Source organism: Pungitius pungitius, chromosome 3 (genome assembly GCF_949316345.1).
Source record: "Pungitius pungitius chromosome 3, fPunPun2.1, whole genome shotgun sequence".
NCBI classification, from domain to species: Eukaryota; Metazoa; Chordata; class Actinopteri; order Perciformes; family Gasterosteidae; genus Pungitius; species Pungitius pungitius.
Window position 1 is genome coordinate 9,168,447 of NC_084902.1, and position 19,277 is coordinate 9,187,723.

The 19,277-nt window shown below is 45.8% G+C and overlaps 1 protein-coding gene across 1 annotated transcript; it reads right to left on the reverse strand.

Moving 5' to 3' along the window:
- Window positions 1–5,493: 5,493 nt before the first annotated feature.
- On the reverse strand, window positions 5,494–18,830 carry strn4 (striatin, calmodulin binding protein 4). Its single transcript, XM_037481188.2, has 18 exons — window positions 18,323–18,830; window positions 12,686–12,789; window positions 12,444–12,520; window positions 12,260–12,338; window positions 11,933–12,118; window positions 11,178–11,355; window positions 10,911–11,067; window positions 10,226–10,321; window positions 9,794–9,912; window positions 9,514–9,689; window positions 9,380–9,427; window positions 9,186–9,307; window positions 8,936–9,103; window positions 8,703–8,843; window positions 8,502–8,600; window positions 8,327–8,413; window positions 7,698–7,886; window positions 5,494–7,184 (listed from the first exon to the last, which is right to left on the reverse strand). Exons 1-17 carry the CDS (start codon window positions 18,620–18,622, stop codon window positions 7,717–7,719), a joined length of 2,307 nt encoding a protein of 768 aa, XP_037337085.2. The 5' UTR covers window positions 18,623–18,830; the 3' UTR covers window positions 5,494–7,184; window positions 7,698–7,716.
- Between the last annotated feature and the right edge of the window lie 447 nt (window positions 18,831–19,277).

Sequence of the window (19,277 nt, forward strand, 5' to 3'; positions counted from 1 at the left end):
CAGAGCGCGAGGAGACGGGAGGCTTCCCGCTGCAGAAACCCATCCCGAGTCCTCCTCGCCTCCCACACGCCTGTCACTCCGTGAAGACTCCATTTCCTGCCTTGTTTGTCGGTTGAAAACAGCGACCACCCTCGCGTTTTTAGTAGACACACCTCTGCCAGACTTCACAGCAGGCTCAGGGCTCTCACGTGGATCGCAGTGAGCGTGACAGTCACTCATTTCGGTCTCTAGTCACGCAAAAAAACAAACAAAATCGGACTTGGGTTCGGGCCGCGGTGGTTTCTCTCCCCCTCGCGTCTGGATGCTCGTGTTAATCAGGCCTCACAACAACCCCGTGGTCCAAACTCACGCCCTTTCGCTTTTCCAAAAATGTCCTCATTTTATTGAACTCCCCGAGAAAACCCATCTGAAATAGGTGTGGTTGGTCCTGCTGCAGGGCTTTCAGCTTTTCCAATAACCTTGGAGTGACATCTTGTCGGGGGTGGACGCTACGGTTCGGAGACCCAACCCGGCCCGGACCGAAGTCCGATTTTGTTTTTTAAGGGTGAGAAATTTGATGTGTGGCGGGAGTGCGTGACTAGAGACCGAAATGAGTGACTGTCACGGTCAATGCGTGAAACATGAGTGTAAAGGACCTCTGATAAGGTGGAGTATTCTAATATATTGTTACCTTTTTAATGTATTTCATTTTCGGCATTTTGTTACGGTCATCTGGGAATTTCCGGTTGCGCTTTTATTTTGAAGGTAGAAAAATCGGAAGTACACAGTAAATCGGGAGTAAATCTAAAATACGTTGAAAGACGTTAAAAGGACGGAAAAACTATATTATAAACACGGAAAGGGTTTTATTCATTAAGCACCCAGTTGCCATGCGCACAAGGTTAGTATCTTCAAGTTTGTAAAATATTGTTTGGGGTTATTACGTTTTTTTCTGTTCTGCATAAGATGCTAATCACTATTGCTATTTATTTTTCCTCTTATTTGTGACGGTGTGTTCACTAAAAGACGTATGGACCATCAGTTCAAGGCTCTAATTCAGCCATGGATGCTACACTTGAGAGCCCTGACTAATCGAAAGCAAAATATTAAATTGAATCAAAATTTTTGCCTTTTTATATCACCCACTATATGGCAATCCATAGACTGAAAATATTGATTAAAAAAAACTTACACAGTTATAAAGTGGCTGAAACCAGTGCACTGCTTAGGCGGTTACTGATGCTGTTGGTGCTATTTGCAGTGTAACTGTATGTTGTACTGAGAGTTGAACTGTAAACAATATACCTCTTCGTTGAATATTGGCATAGGTTTTAAATGATTTATTTATTTATGATTTTAATTTTTCAACCTATCCTTGTGGAATAGTGGAATATTTTTTGTTAACATCTCATAAGTGAATTATTATTTAACCTTTAACCTTTTTTGGTTCTTTGTACTTTAACCTCTCTCACAGGTGATTCCAATTATCTGGACTTCAGCAGTCCAGACACTCGAGCGTGGTACTCGAGATGTTTCAGCCTCCATAAGTACAAATACAAATCAATTTTGTATATACATATATTTATACAGGAGCCAGAGCCGCAGTTGCTGCTGCACTGGTACCAGGCGGCCACCCTGCAGCCCTTCCTCAGAGGTCACTCTGCAAAGGGGGACGAAGGCCCGGCTGCTTGAGGACAAAGTCACCGCTGCGATCCAACTGTGGTACTCTCACTGGGGTTTCGGTCAAATGAGTCACAGCCATTTGGATCGACCCGGAAAGACTGCTTTCCCTTAATGAACACCATTAAACATAAACAGTCAACAAAGAGGAGGTGGCCTTGTTAAATATCAGTCGACGTGCACAGTCCTCTTTGTTATCCGTTTTGAATGATCCGAGTGTTGCCTCTTGTGCCCTCAGGTTCTGTTTGCTGTCTTACTGGTTTACTCCGTTCCACCTGGCTCACACCTCCGTCTGCCTCCACTCAGGTCAGTGCGGCCTCCCTCTGGTGCTCAGTGGAAGTACTGCAGGCCTGTTTGTCCAGTTTATTTACCCTCTGCTTTCTGACGCTAGAGGTCCATGTTTGTGATGTTTTAAGCTGTATATACACTCACCGGCCACTTTATTAGGTACCCCATGCTAGTAACGGGTTGGACCCCCTTTTGCCTTCAGAACTGCCTCAATTCTTCGTGGCATAGATTCAACAAGGTGATGGAAGCATTCCTCAGGGAGTTTGGTCCATATTGACATGATGGCATCACACAGTTGCCGCAGATTTGTCGGCTGCACATCCATGATGCGAATCTCCCGTTCCACCACATCCCAAAGATGCTCTATTGGATTGAGATCTGGTGATTGTGGAGGTCATTTGAGTACAGCGAACTCATTGTCATGTTCAAGAAACCAGTCTGAGATGATTCCAGCTTTATGACATGGCGCATTATCCTGCTGAAAGTAGCCATCAGAAGTTGGGTACATTGTGGTCATAAAGGGATGGACATGGTCAGCAACAATACTCAGGTAGGCTGTGGCGTTGCAACGATGCTCAATTGGTACCAAGGGGCCCAAAGAGTGCCAAGAAAATATTCCCCACACCATGACACCACCACCACCAGCCTGAACCGTTGATACAAGGCAGGATGGATCCATGCTTTCATGTTGTAGACGCCAAATTCTGACCCTACCATCCGAATGTCGCAGCAGAAATCGAGACTCATCAGACCAGGCAACGTTTTTCCAATCTTCTATTGTCCAATTTCGATGAGCTTGTGCAAATTGTAGCCTCAGTTTCCTGTTCTTAGGTGAAAGGAGTGGCACCCGGTGTGGTCTTCTGCTGCTGTAGCCCATCTGCCTCAAAGTTCGACGTACTGTGCGTTCAGAGATGCTCTTATGCCCACCTTGGTTGTAACGGGTGGTTATTTGAGTCACTGTTGCCCTTCTATCAGCTCGAACCAGTCTGGCCATTCTCCTCTGACCTCTGGCATCAACAAGGCATTTCCGCCCACAGAACTGCCGCTCACTGGATGTTTTTTCTTTTTCGGACCATTCTCTGTAAACCCTAGAGATGGTTGTGCGTGAAAATCCCAGTAGATTAGCAGTTTCTGAAATACTCAGACCAGCCCTTCTGGCACCAACAATCATGCCACGTTCAAAGTCACTCAAATCACCTTTCTTCCCCATACTGATGCTCGGTTTGAACTGCAGGAGATTGTCTTGACAATGTCTACATGCCTAAATGCACTGAGTTGCCGCCATGTGATTGGCTGCTTAGAAATTAAGTGTTAACGAGCAGTTGGACAGGTGTACCTAATAAAGTGGCCGGTGAGTGTATGTATATATTAAAACATCAGCAGATACTTTTAAAGAAGAGGTTATAGAACTGCTCATTTTATTCAAACCCTCACAGACCTGGGTTGGAGACATCTGGGTGGAGTTCCCAAGAGAACAGAGCACCTTCGCTGTGGACCACCAGCACATGATTTTTAATTGGTGCATTTCTACTCAGTGATCACCTTTTTCACTTTTATTAGCTTAATTTTTGATTCTATGTGGGCTGAGCACTGCTTGCCAGTCCTGTAACCGTGTTCAAGAAGTGCGTTGAGGATCTGGTGAGGTGAATCAACCACCAGGTAACCAATGCTTGTCTTCTAGTGACTCACAACTCACCTCAAGGTGCATGTTACATGAAGGGCTGTTTCTGTTTTAGGTCTGGTGTGACGTCCACACGGCCTTGGAAGAAAAACAAACAGAAGAACTGTGCAGAGGGATTCCTCCCTGTGTCAAACAATTAGTTTCAATTATTTTTATTTTGTATAGCCCAAAATCAGAGTTAGGGCTTTACAGTCTGTGCACATGCAACATACTCTGTCCCGAAACCCTCGAATCGGCACAGGAAAAACTCAGAGGAAGAAAACTTCAGAGGAGGGATCTCTATCTTACGACTCACGGTATTACAGGACAGAGACTCATTTATATGTTATTTATAAATGAATGAGGAGGCGGGGCCAATCCTGACTTGGGTGCCTGCTAATCCATAAGACCCTGAGATACATACCCCTCCTGACACGTGGGCGGTGGTGGCAAAGTTGGTTGTTTGAATCCCAGCTGCTCCATGTGCCATCCTGAAGTGTCCCTGAGCAGGACACTCAACCCCTAGTTGCTCCCCAGTCAAAATGTAACTCGTTATGATGCAATGCATGTCGCTTTGGATAAAAGTGTCAGGTAAATGACATGTAAAGTAGCACATACCACCTGCCACTTGTATACAAATTTGATCATCTTTGGCCTGGATTTAGCTATCTGGGGGTTCCCCTGTGGGTTTTTCCTCCATCTATGGGCTCCCACATAAAAAATAAAACCTCAATCGCCACCTTAACGTGGTGAGTCTGAGTGGCTCAGTGATCCTGTGATGTGCTGCGAGCCACCCGCATAGGTGACGCTCCCATTTAGTGTTTTTGCAAGTTTTGTATCCCTTACTCAAAGGCAAAAAAAGACAACACAAATACTCAACTTTTGTTCACTTAACAAAATCTTCATTTTTTGTGTTTTTTTTATCTTCCTTAATAACATACAACAGGGCACCCGTAAACAAAAAATAAAGTAATTTGATACGTGCTAGAATGCAGTTAAAAAATATTTAATAAAACAAAATTAATAAAATGCAGGTCTCTTATCCCTTGTAGTTAGAGGAAATAGTTTGAATACAGCTTAATATGATGTACAAAATATCACACAGTGATAAATTGCTAATAAAAAAAATTAAAACACAGAAATGAGTCCTTTACCTTGGCCTCTGACTGGTAACCGATGTTTTACTTTTTTTTCATGTTTTTTAATCATTTTCTTTTTTACAAGTTATACATTGCCATTATCAATCACAAGCAAGTTCTATGCCTAGCAAGGAAGAATGATTCACTTATGATACTACAGTATTCTTACATCTTATTAACCTTATTCATAACCAAAAAAAATAAATGCAAGAAAGAAAACAAGGAAATGGACATTTACATCACCTAATGGCATCTCTAGTCATCATGTACAACCTGTGATTTAATTTATTTTTTCTTTTCGATGTGTCACACGGATTTGTCTGTAGTCTCGGCCAAAGGCCCTCAGCATCTCTCACTATAAAATAACTGCTCAGCACAGCAGTTTTTCATTTATTCTTATCAGATTGTATTATTGTTTGTGCACCCTGTCTGTAACCACAACCATCCACAATTAAATGTAGTGCAAAGTGGAGCCAAATAGCAGTTAAAATGTGATAACAGGATGTTATGTCCAGCAGCAGCACAATAATGTAGTTGCGTCCGGAAAAGTCTCCCATCCTGTTTCGAAAAAAAATTCAAAACCACGAAGGCCAGTGTCCGCAGTCATTTGGAAAGAGTTGTTTACATCTCGGCGACTTTGAACCCTTGGAACCACCAGTATGACTCTGTATTCTTCAGGAGGAGAAGTTAACTGGCAGTCCGCTCAGTATAAATGCACAGAGGGAGATGCATGTGAGGTGTTTCAAAAGGAACAATATTTCAACCTAAGCCAAAGGGTCGCTCTGGGTAACGTTGAAAATAGCAGAACCCTAAAGTTTGGACTTGTGTTCATATGAAGAGACACCTGACCATCTTTTAAAGTAATCCTTTCTTGTATTTTTTCCTCTTTTTTTAATGGCAAATGTGGCTGAACTTAAAATGGACTCTTATTTTTATTTTGTATTTTCTTTCTCTCATTCCTCCTTCCCTCTTTAAAAAGAGGAGACCGGCTTCACACACACACACACACACACACTCATTAGCTCTCGGGGTAATGTGCTACTGTGCAACTGATCAAAGACAAGGGAACCTCCCCTCTACATACAGCTGTAGGTAAGTTTTTTTTTTTTTTTTTGGAAAGCCTAAATAAATAAAAACGAGCCAGAAGCATGCACCCCCCCCCCCCCCAAAAAAAAGAAAAATGAAATGAAAAAGACAATCTGAACAGTTCTCCTCTGAGGAAATGTTTTGCGTCCGTAAAATCACCATCATTCGTACATCCCTCACACAATCACACGTCCTCACGAGAGACGCGACTGGTTCATTCGTAAATGCGACCACAGCTTTTGAAATAACGAACCGATGAAATCGCATTAGAAAAGCGGATTCCCTTGATAGCCCCGAGGAGAGAGAAACGCGCTCCCTCTTCCCCTCACGCTCACACAAAACAGGTCCCTGATCCTGACGAGGTCGGTCATAGCACCGTGATTTCAACTAGCGCATAAATGGACTCTTCTGTACAGTAAAAAAAGCACCTGGCGCCCGCTGCAGGTCAGCTGACTCCATCTGCACGCTGGCGATCTCCACCTTTAGCTGGTTAACGTGTCGCGAGAGCGTCACCGCGCAGAGATCCAAATGGCCCGTGATTGTGGAAATGTGTCCGTTAAGTCTTGTACAGCAGAGTGACATCGCGGGGACATTGTAATACTCAAACATACGACGACGACGACGACTTGGCCGTGACGTTAGAATTAAAGCTATTTGTTCAACACAGGCTAGCCACTGTCTAATGGTTCCTCCCATCACACGCAAAACACAGTTAACATTCTCCAACACACACACGCACGAACACGCTACTGAGTCTTTGGAATGTAAATCATTGATTCCCAATGAAGAGGTTGGTTCACTGGGAAAGATAACGCGTATTAGTCTGGTCTACAAATGGATTTTAGCCACCAGCCATCATTTTGCTAAATGAAGATCAACTGAAATGCGTGCATGTGCGCTGTGCAGTGCGAGCGTTTCCTTTGTGGTTCATCCATGTGGGTAGTGTACCACCTGTTTACATAAGCGCGCACGCACACACACACGCGCACACACACACACACACGCACAGGAGGTGGTTTGTAATAAGTGTTTGTAAAATGAATACAAAGCAGAATGGAATTTTGTAGTGTAGAAAAGTGTTACTCCAAATACGCTTATTTAAAAAACGAGCAGCGTTGGTTTTTCTTATAAAAAAAGCAGTGATTAGTATTACAAGAAGTCACTGAGGCAGCAGAGAAGAGTGGAGAATTGAGAGGAGGTGACGTCCTGTGGCAATGACCCAGCCAGTGGGGTGCAGGACAACTGTGTGTGTGGGTGTTTGTTTGCAAGTGTGGGTATTTCTTTGTGTAAGCAGGCGAAATATGTCCACTGTAGTCTTCAGTCTCTTTTAGCCCAGATGTTTTTGTAGGTCTCTAAAAAGGCAGACAACGAAACAAGTTAGACAGCCATTCAAAACTGCTTTAAACCCTGTATCAGTTTGGTCATTTTAAATTGAAGGAAATCCAAATAACACAGAAAAAAAAGAGACCATCAAATTACGTTTCCAGGGTTATGGAATGTCTTATTGGAGGTAAGTAGCAAAAATTACAACTGAGGCATTTCATTTGTTCAACATTAATTGGAGACTTGATGAAACTACTTTTTTATATTTGATACCAAACACTACTCATGGATTAAAAGGTGTTTTCCCAACACCTAAATATTTTTTTTTGAACTTTCATAAAGATGAAGACAGGTTTTGAAGATGAATGATCAAAAGAGAAGAAATGGAGCCATATAAACTCTGACTTGAGTTCCAAATAATACAATTCTCAAAATGCAACTCAAAAGACAAAATGCCAATCAATAGACTTTTGTTCTGCAACTAAACTCCACTCCCCAATTTTGTAATACGTGCAGGCCTTCTTTTCAAAAACGTGACTCACCGGAATGACGACAGTGCTGTCAGACAAAGATCTTGGCAAGTGCATCTGCGCCGGCGCTGGCGATGAAGGGCTGTGAAGGGTGGAAGGCCACGTCATGGATGGCCTCGTCGTGCTTCTTCCTGTGGGCCGTGATCTCCTGCACGCACGTCCTGTTGTCCAGCATCCACAGGCGCACCGAGCAGTCGTGGCCTGCAGGGGGAGGCAGAGGGTTGGCGAAAGCAAAGACAACGAAGAGGTCCTTTATATTGTTTTAAAAGATGCACAACTGCTTCCAAAATGCATTGTAGTTAGGCTTTACAGAGCTACTGATTTGTGAGGCTGTTTCTATCAGAGTTTGATCATGTATAATAGATGGCGTATTACCATGTATTTCCTTTCAAGAATTTTTTTCCGAATTACCGGTTAATCAATTCCTCAGATTACCCACAGAATAGACTCGATATAAATAAATAATTTAAAAACGTCAGCATTAAAATCTCTCTCTGGGTAAAATGATGATGAGGGGAAAATGGAGTTTGGTGTGACTTGGGAATAAGACAGTTTACGCCATTTAGATTGTCTTCATCCTAATGGACGCCATTCAAGATGTTCAGCTTAATAAGGACACAGTTAAGCTAAACGCTACTCACTTCCAGAGATGAGGTAAGTGCCTTTAGGGTCCGTAGTGAGACAGGTGACCGCATCCAGGTGAGCCACCATTGAATGGACAACTTTACCTGTATTAACACACAAAAAGCTTAGCTAGGCGCTTTCACAATCCAGACGTGTACAGGCGACCAGTACAGATGAAGCACATGCAGATACCTGTGTTGTTGTCTAGGAAGCGGATTGTGCGGTTCTCGTGTGCGGTGATGGAGACGGCCTCAGATGGGTGACTGACCACGCGGTTGATCAGCTCACTGCCTGCAAAACGAAAGACAAACAGCTCCACCTGAATACTACCGGACACACAATGTGTTTTGAACTAACCGGGAAGCGGACCACAAATGGGCTCCGGAGCATTACCATCCTTGGTCTGTGTCTCTAGCGCAGTGACGCTCTGCTCGGTGTTGAGGTCGTAGAGCAGCGTCTCGCCCGCATCGAACGACACCACCACCTGGTTGGGGTCAGTGGCCACAAAGGCCACTGAGGTGGGCGTTCCTTTCTCTGGTAGAAGACGTGAGATGAGGAAGTCGTGAGGCACGGACACAATACACGGCTCGCAAAGCACTTCTTCACACTCAGCGCGGGCGCCTAACCTCGCTCCTTGTTGAAGACGGACAGGCAGGGAGCAGAGTTCTGAGGGTCCCAGATGCGAATGGTGCCGTCGGCTGAGCACGAGGCGAGACGATGGTGGACCGCGGAGTAGGTTAGACCCCACACGCTGTCCTCGTGGCCGGTTAGTACGCTGCTCTCGATGCCCGGATCTGGACGGACGAGTGCACGCGTTAAAACATGGGAGTCGGCCTTCTTAACGGAGAAATCCTGATTTCTCCTCAGTTGACTGACCATAATTATCGTAAGGATCCACATTGAGGTCCGGCATCTTCCAACATCTGACGGTTCCATCCAGACCGCCGCTGTAGCAGGATTCTCCATCCTCTCCCATGGTCAGCGACAGAACGGCTCCACTGAGCAGAAAGAGAGGCGTCAGTGGTTGCTCTGCATCCGGGTTTGGTACAAATTTGGTTTTTTCAACTCACCTGTGTGCCCTAAATGTGTAGATGGGCTCAACATCCAGCGCTGCATTCCTGTGGGTGGAGGGAGGCAATCTTATCTTTGGTTTGACTACTGTCCTACTGCTGCTTTTTTTTTCTTTTGATCTAAGGATTCTTACTTTTTAGAGTGCATGGACTTGTTGAGGTTCCATAGTTTTAGTGTGCCGTCTTCAGAGGCTGTGAGCAGCACCGCCTGACTGGGGTGAAAGGTCAAAGCGCGGATGGCATCAAAGTGGCTGCGAAGTGTGAAACGAGGGTTCCACGTCTTCTTGAACTCGTCTCTGTTATCTTGCATCTGACAGGACACAACAATCAAAAAAAGGTAAGTGTCAACATCCACACATGGTGTGAACATGCACGTCGGACTGCATCCCGGGTCCAGAGCAAATGTGTAATTACATCCATCGAGAGGTCGTTGTCATTGGCAACGGTGAGGTCGGCCAGTTCACCGAGGTTCATGTCTCCTCCTCCGACAGCATCCATGATGAAGACGTCAGAGGAAAACCCCAGAGCGCCACCTGCAGGTTGCAAGTGGAAAAAGAGTTACACAAAACATTACAGCCCCACAAACAGGAGACAAAGAGAACGTAAAAGCAACAAAACTTTAAACTCCGTAGCAAGCGTCCTGTAATTCAGTTTCCTTACTCCCTCACTGGGTAAAGGAGGTAATATTTGAAAAGGTGCAGGAGCAGTGCTGTACGTTTACACCTTTGCAGGCTTAAATAATTAACAAAAGGGAGACAAAATATCTTCATCTTTGTGGTTTACCGTCCAAGCTACAATCGTGCATGTGGCATAGTTGGACTATGGTTTTTGATGTGGCGCTCTTACCTTCTCCAGGGCGAGCCTGTCCTGATACAGAGGGGGGCGGGGTAGGTTTAGGGGGGAAGTCCGACATCATGCCTTGCAACTTGTTCCTGCGGTTCTCTGAACCCGGCAAGAGGAGAGAGACACAAAACATCCAGTCATGCAGAGGGGCGGAGGAGGGTTGGAGAGGCCAGCAGATGGGCATATGAGAGAGAGACAGACGGACTGATGTAGACGGGAAAGAAGGTAGACTTCCTTCTCTTAACACAGACTCATACTATTCAAAATATATATATTTCTCTATATACACATTTCTATGAGAAGGATATATCAACAAGAGCACAGGGTTACAGTGTAAATGACTCAAAGAATGAAATGTGTACATATAAAAAGAGACGGCAGCATGCTTGAGAACCTTTGCGATGGCCCCGCACCACAGGAAATACATCTACAGACAGATAGATGACAGCTACACAGCTCTAAAGAGTCACAGACTGACAGCTCGTGAAACAGGACAGAGAGACAGGTGGTTGGGAAAAGAGGTTGGTTTTATTGACAAGCAGAGATGCCAGGACACAATGAGAAGTAAAAGATAAAAAAAGGTGAGCGGGGGGGAAGGAGGAGGAGGTGGGGCAAAAAAAGACAGATACACTGGTGGCAGTGATTCTGGCGGTGCTGTGCTGATGATGTTGCTATGGCAACAGCGTACCTAACTCCCGTCCGTCCCCCGAGATCCGGGCCTCGCCCGCCCCCTCCCCATCCTCCCCCGAGCCCAGGAAGTCAAATTCACTGAGGGCATCTTCCGAGTCGTCTTCGTCCTCCTCGTCCTCCGGGTCCAGGTCTGTGGTCATGGGCTCCGAACCCATCTGGACGCGAGAGCAGAGGAGAGGAGAGGAGAGGATTCACCATGAAGAAGGTTTGCAGTTTATAATTTTCCTCATCTTCCTTAATTGTATTCCTGAATCACTGATCATACCTTTACGCGCGACTTCTTGTTCTTTCTTGGCCCGTCGATGCAGTCTGTGGCCATGCCTTGGAAGTCCTCCTCTTCGTCACTGTCGTCCTCATCATCATCCTCGCAGCCGTGCAGGAAGGGGATCTTATCGAGCACCGAGCCGCCCAGACGTTCCTTTGAGCTTTCCTTGCCCGCGTTCCTGCAAATGCACAGACCATTATTCTCTCCGCTCCAGTTTAAAAAGGTTTTACAACAGCGACCATGCTTTTAAGATTACGTTGTGCTTTTGTTTCACTGCTTTCACATTGCTGCTACGGACAAGTCCTAATCACAAAGTCGGATAGAATGACATACCGCCTCGTGTAAAAAGTGCACCGTTTATGAGGACACCGCTCTTACCAACACTGTACATTTATCACGTTAAAGTCTGTGCAAGAGGTCTTAGTCAGGTGTTCTTAAGAAGAGAATCATCTGAAGACCTTTTGCCCTCAAATGACCCAATCAGCGTAACAACCATAAAAATGTCAAGCTCATGTCTGTGAATAGATCACCATGATGCTGTCTCTTTAGGGTGGCAACAGACTGAAACACAATGGTGTTCATATTTGGCCGAAAAAAAGAACATGTTGCCATTATAATTTCTTTTGGAGGAAAACCAAAAATAGTTTTATAAAACTTGCTGGTATGGAAAAGTGAATTATTCAAGAGCACAACAAACAAAAATATTCATTCCCTGTTTTAGTCATATGGAGGGTAATCTTTGCCCACAGTCTCACCTCTTGATTTGTTCCTCTATCTGTCGGACCAACAACGACTCTCCGCCCGCTCGCTGCTCCGGCTCGGGACAGGACTCACTGGGTGGAGGCCCGTTAGCTTCGGGGCTGCTCCGCCCGAGCAGCGAGCGCACGCGCTTCGATCGCATGTCCAGGATGGTGTCTGAGTAACCCACTTCTTCAAGATATCTGCAGCCACAGAAAGAAAAAGGCACACATGAATCCACCCACTTATACAATCAATCATTGTGGTCTAGATGAACAACGATGAAGTAGCAAAATATTACATAAGTAGCTTATAAAAAGGAGATGTTGACATAAGGGTCTTACTTTCGTAGTAGCTGACGTCCCTCCTTCCAAGACATTTGATTGGCCGGCTCAGACTCTGACTCGGTTGGCCCGTTGGGAACTACAAAAACAAAAAGAAAATAGACAGTCAATAGTGATGCAGGAGGAAAGAAAAGTTGCTCTGAGTGTAAAGCAGAAGATTGCATGAGGGCTTGTGTGAACATGCCTTGGTCTGCTTCGGTCTCTGGTTTCTTGTCTCCGGGACTAAGGTCGTTTCCCGTCTTCAGCTTCTGATGCTTGGACCTGCAACCCCGACCAAACACCACACGAGGGAGGCATTACAGGCCAATGAAGAAAAAAAAAACCTTCCACTGTCAAATCATGATGAATTCAACATGCAAACCATTGTGTCAGAAGGTTGGGTGAAACACAGACTTGGACACACAGGGACAGGAAGGAGCTTCCTACCTCTCTTGTTTGAGGGCATACTCCAGCATCTTGATCCGCCTCACCAGGTCCTGTTTCATATTCTCCTGCCCTTTCCTCTCACCCTGTAGGAATGCCACCTGAGCCTGAAACACACACACACAAAGTTCCTTAAAAAAAAGGCACCCACGCTCACAGGCATATACAAGAGCAAAATCAATTCTTATCGACACCATAGCTGTAGCATCTGCCGTCCCAAATAAAGCTCGAAAAGCAAAGAGAACACAAACAAGCTCTGTCCGTGAAGACAAAAATTGTGACAAGCATAGCAAACATGACTTCTGGAAACCCGGAGGAATAAGTAGAGGGTGGTGGAACAGAGCTCTTATTTTTAACTTGTCCTAACCGAGGCCTCGGTGCACATCTGCGGAGGATGAAAAAAAACAAGACACACACCGGCCAAATTCAAAAAGCCTCTCTTTTAAGACACATCCTTCCCTTGTGTGCTTCCCCACTCATTTTCCTTCCTCAACTGACCAAGTAAAAAGGATTTATTTTTATTTTTTTTTACATAAAGAAATTGTGATAATGAGGGAACAACACATTGGAGATTTGACAAGGGCTATGCTTAGACAGGCTCTTCCCTTGGGTTAGGCATCATCATGACAAAGGTGTCACAGGGCTGTCGGACCGACGAGGAAGGTCTGTACCTGCAGGTCTGAAGCAGGTGTGATATTTCAATGTGTTTGAGCAAAACTGTGGATTGAATAACACGCTCCCCTCCGCCGGTGGAGGAGAGAGAAACAAAAGACCTCCGTTAGACGCAGGTTCAAAAAGGCCTACCCTTCCGCGAGTAGTCTGCTCACACACAGACACACACACACACACACACACACGCACCAAAGTGGAACAGTCTAAAAACACCATCTCATGGGGCTGGCACTCGGGCTACTCGAGGGGGTAGTCAATCATCTGGGACAGTGCGCGCGCGCACGCACGCACACACACACACACACACACACACACACACACACACAGTCATGTAACTAGGAGGGCGAGTGGAACACAAGATAATCTCCCAAGCAAACCGTACCGCTGAGCCTGATTAGTAAAAAGTGATTTTATATGCTTAGCGGAGAAAATTGGAGATAATTAGAACACAAAAAGGTGACCAAATACAACTACGGAGTTGAGCATGTAAAATTGAAATAATATTAACAATTGAATGAATTATTTATAAAGGAACACTGAATGGAGTAATGGTGCATACATTTATTTAACCAGCCGGGAAGGCTATTAAAACACAAAACTTGTCCTTGTAGATATGTTATGTAGCATTATCTGCCGCTGGTCTGTGGTTGAGAGCCTCTAGCATAGAAGTAGCTACAACAGTCAGCTGCATAGGTAGTAATTGTGTGGTTGTTGTGTTTTTAACTGTAGAAACCCTTCTTCCCCTTTAGCAGAATCCAATGGAAATGCTTAAAATGCTGAAATACCAAGCCATAAGTGTTATAATGTGTAGTGGGGGGGGGAGGGTAAAACACTTTAGCTCACGAGAGAATGACATATTCAAATGGAAATGTCAAAATGAGGGTCAGGGTTGACTTTGTTTTAGCAAAGAAATGTTCGGATACTGTGATGTGTTGATCGAGTGGAGCCAACTTGGGGACCAGGAAGTGGTGGAGTGGGACATAAAGTCATCTGCAGTGTCACCTCAGCATTGATTGACAGTCCTGGTCAAAATGACCAGAAGAGACCACGAGGACAACTGGCTGCAGATCGGTAAACGATTACCGCGCAGGCCTGTTTGACCCCAACTGAAAACACAAAGGCTTGACCCAACGACGGCGTCCTGGCTCTGAATCCCCCCCCCCCGCGTGGGCACCGAGTCCAAACAAACAAAGCCAATAGTCGGCGACTACGCTGCCCTTTGAACGAAATTATTGGAATCAAAGCAAAGTCCCACCTCTAAAAGGAATGCGTCTACTTCTTCCTTCAGGGGCAGGGCACAAGATTCTACTCACACACACACACACACGAGACGAGATGCAACCTGCTCACCCGCACAGATAACCATCGCACACAGCCCGGTGAGCCAGTGTCACTCGGTCGTGTTCCTGGAAGGACTGGTTAGTGGTCGCTGCTTTGGTAGAATAAATAAATCCAAAGCCGAGTGTACACACACACATGCACGCAAGCACACACACACTTGAGCTGTGGGACCTGCCTCTTGCAGATAGGAAGGTGTCGGAATGGGTTGCTGTGTCAGATGGGTTGTTGCTTGGTGCCGTTGCAACACTTAGCTGCTGCTTTTTAAAAACACACCTTTGTTTGGTTCCCTCTCTGGTTTGTGTTATTGAGCCCTTTGTCTGCTTCAGATTGGGAGATGATGTTTTTTTTTTTACTTTTGTGTAGGACCGGAGACAAAAGAAGTGAGCCAAGTCAGTCCATTCTACCACTTTTACACAAATAGAGCAGGCCAAAAGAGGGCTCGCTAATAAAGAAAGTTATCCTCGAGTGAAATATTGATCCACGTTTAAAACCAAGCCACAGAGTAACAAACCATTTGTTAGTCTTTTGGGTGTTGTCTGATATATTCTCAACATTGACATAGTGGTTATTTTCTTTGTGTTGTGATGGTAAACAAACAGAACTAACAAGTCCAACCTGTGGTGCCATCGGATCGCTCCATCCCTCGGTGTGGCTGTCCTCCCCAGAGTTCGTTGTAACGCAGAGAGAGCCGACACATTTTCTAACGACCACCTCTTCTACCAGCTACAGAACGGGGTCAAGGGCAGCTTTCCCTCCTCCGCTAGCCCCCCCCTCCCCATCTTCGCAACCCTTCATCCCCATGAGAGAATCCATGTGCCAACAAGTACAGCGAGCAACGTTTCTGGGACAGTGTGCTATGATGGAGCGTGTCAGAGAGTGGTGTGTGTGTGTGTGTGTGTGTGTGTTGGGGGGGGGGGGGTATTTAGTTTCAGCAGGACATCCTAGAAAGCTGGGCCTAGCAACCTGTGTTGGATTAGAAGATGCTGTGTAAGCTTTGGGAGAAACAAAAAAATGCATGTAATTACAGTCTTGAATAATGGAGGGGGGTTAAAAAAAAAAGAAACTGAAATAAATTGAGAAATACAGTGTATCATAACAAGGAGCTTTGCTAAAGTTTGGGCTGCAAGGCGCGGTGTAATAAGGCAGTACATATGTCATATGCATGTGTCATGCCTGAGAGCTCAGCGCTATTAATTAGAGATGTGTGCTCGAGGGCCCCGTGGGCAATACCCAACAGGAAGTGATGTCATCTGGGTCACCAGTAATCTATTCTACCAGGGCTAATAAAATGTTATAGCTTAATGCTGTAGTTAAAGAGAAAGCATTTCACCCCGTTGAATAGTAACTTGGTTTAGTGTCTGCTGCAAAGTCCATGAAATCATAATGAGGATTAGAAAAAAACTACTACTGGTGTAATTTGATAGAATACACCAGGGACAGGGTCTTGTGTGTCTGACGGACGAAGACACGAGGCCTCTGCCACCTGTCCCCCGTGCAGCTTGTCTCACGGTCCTGCCGGGACGTCCCACCTGGCCCGGAGAGGGGAGGGCCGTCATTCCTGGCATTTCATGGTGAGACACGATACCACAGGTGGCCTTTCGCACCAAAAGCACACTCACAGAGACGCGCCACGCTACGAGCGCAGACGTCCACGCCGTCTCCCACACACACACACACACACACACAGAGTCGTTTAGCCGTAAGACGATAGTGTTTAAAGGACGGCTTCGCTGCTGCTGGCCTCTAAGGTTTTGGTTGCAGCTTTTGTTCATGCAATAAAAAGCACAACAAGTCATGCGCGGTTGCATGGACGCATGTATAGTATGGTGCTGAGCACGCGCACACACACACGCGCTACCCGGCATGTGGAAAGCCCTGGCCAGCATGCTGACGACAGAAGCCAGAGCCCTGTGGGTGTTAAAATGTAAGCTAGGGCAGCTTCTCAGCCTGGCACTCCAGCGAGCCTCGCTTTCTCTCAGCACAAGACGCGGCGCTAATGGTGCGCGTGAAACCAGACCACGCGCAGGAGAACACACACACACACCCACACACACACACACACACGCGCAAACAGAGTTCCATGACACGCAGTAACGGCCCGATGGACGTAGCGATGGGCTGCTTCCGTTCCCGCTCTTTCCCACGCGACTGAGAAAGCAGCAAACCGGGGGCAGTTTGTTATTGTTCATCCATATTTTATCAGTGGTTCTATTTATAAATAGGTTAGAGTCGGGGGCAAAGGGAGAAGCAGAGGGACAGAAGAGAGCCATTGCTTTTTCTCTTCGATTGTCTTTTCTTTTTTTCAAACCTGTGGTTTTGTCTCTCTCCAAAAAATTGTTTTGTCCTTATTACAAAAAAAGTGTGGTTACAAGAAGAAGACCGCAAATGAAAAGCTGGACAGTTCATCCGTTCGTTTCACACGCATACTGAAAACATCGATGGGTGCTTGTATGTTTTCCTCACCTGCTCTAATCCTGCAGCAATTTGATGAGTGAGCACCTACTCGCCCACCGATGCTCCGCCTCGCACAGCAATACGTACGCATGTAGGAATGTTGCACAGTACAGCCGAGGGATTCTGTTGTCAGCTTCTGATTAACTGGGACCATTAGGGGACGCATACCTTGCTTAAGGGCATTTATACGCCATCGACATTAATCTTTCTTGGCATTTTGGGGACTCAAATTGATTCATGTTAAGGCTGAAGCTTACTTGTCTAACCTAAAAGGCAGCCGGCACGTGCATTTGGAAGTGGCAGGTGATATATTTTAACGTTATATTCTAAAGAGAGCAAATATAAGCGAGTGACACTGATAAAAACACCTGCATCACTCAACTATGTACACGTAACCAGATACACGGTTATACACTTTTACTACACTTCTAATACAATCCACCATTCAACACGATTGTGCTTCAGGGAACATTATCGGGGAAATTATGAATTGAGATGTGATGTCATTCAAAAGCTGCTGGCAGCCTGATGGTGTGCAGGGCAAGATTGGAAGTCTACGTTAAGGAGCTCCCAATAATCCCTTTCCCCTCACTGGGATTTGTGAATAAGCCATTAACCATCAAACTGCATCTCATTTTAATGGGGGCTTTCTTTGAACACCACTGATGGATCATCGATTATAAATCACAGTGATTTGAAGGAAACTCCCAGGTGTTTGACACCTTTTAAACGTCACAGACAACTGGTATCCCTTCCCTTTTTTTTAGAAGGATTCTGGTACAGTCTTTGTTTGCTTGGTGGAGTGAACGATATGGAGAGACGTAACCGATTTGATGGTAATTTCAAGGGGCTAAAAGCACTAGTGTCATGGGAAACACGGTTCATTAAAGCCTGTGTGTGTAGGGGGGGGGGGGTGTCTTTAGGGGATCATCAGCTGGAGGTCGTTCTGAACGTGCATTGTCATGTGCTGTCTAGTCATAACACACAATATGATGGGAGTGAGACCATTAGCATTGTGCCATCCCGAGATTGATTGCTTGTAAATGCATGTGTACTTTCACAAAGCAAACACCGAAAGAGCTCCTGCGAATTTCCGTTTTGGCCTTTTATTCGGCGTTAGCGTTGCAAAAGAAAAAGGGAACAACAACAAAAAAAAAAGATCAACTAATTTACCCTGAGTTCGTCTCTCTCCGCCTCCCAGCGGTATTTCTCGGCCTGGAAGCGTCCCCACTCGTACTGGATGAAGTGAAGGATCCCGGGAAGCGTCATTCCCGAGTCCCCGTCCTGTAGCTCGCGAGCCTGTGACGACCCGGGCATGGCCCCGGCTGCCGCCGCCGCCATCACTCCGGTGGCCGCGGCTGACGTCCCGTGGCCCGGTGCTGCTTTGGGCCCGTTCGGGTTGCGCCCCGCTCCGCCGCCGCCGCCGCCTCCGGAGTTCGGGTTTGGTCCTCCGCCGGATCTATCCGCCTCCATTTTTTTTCCTACCGTTCAACCTTTCGCCAGGATAAGGAGGCGTGAAGGGGGGCGAGTGTACGAACAAGAAGAGGAAGAAAAAGTACCTCGTACCCTTCTTCTGAACCCAGCAGCGCTTCGCCTTGGGCTACCCTTTTTTTATCGCCTTTCTCGCACGCACAGAGTAAAAATACTACTCAGCTAACAAAATACTACACATCCCCTTTCAAACCTTCAAAATAAAGCACGGTGACCGCGTTACATGCGTGTAACAATGTGGCTTATTTAATCACCAATGAGACATTTAACCAAGAACCTTGGCATATGTTCTCTAAAGTAACACCGTAATATGGTTATTAAATTGATATCCCTCTCAAAACGCACAAAAGGATTTTCGCGACTCTTATTATGTAAATCCCAGATTTGTTTCCTGTTTCCTATCAGAAATGCCCAATGTGAGCTTCAAGTAAAGGGCCATGTTAGCAGTAATACACAATGAACGCGTCGCTACGGGAATTCATTTCCTGCCATTTTGTGAGCAAGGACGTTAGACAGTAAAGTTAGCCAGAGGTTTATACAACTCGATTTCCGGTTTGAAGTTTCACGACTAAAAATAATTTATGGCTCCATTGTGAAATCTGCCCCTCCCAATGGGGCGGCACAGAACAGATTACAT

Bases quoted from the DNA above. Each gene is read 5' to 3' on its own strand.
- strn4 (XM_037481188.2), bottom strand. From the start codon at position 18,622: ATGGAGGCGGATAGATCCGGCGGAGGACCAAACCCGAACTCCGGAGGC. The intron at 11,356-11,932 runs GTGAGACTGTGG...GTGCATTTGCAG, and splicing joins ATAGAGGAACAAATCAAGAG to GAACGCGGGCAAGGAAAGCT. The intron at 9,308-9,379 runs GTGAGTTGAAAA...CTTTCTGCTCAG, and splicing joins TACACATTTAGGGCACACAG to TGGAGCCGTTCTGTCGCTGA.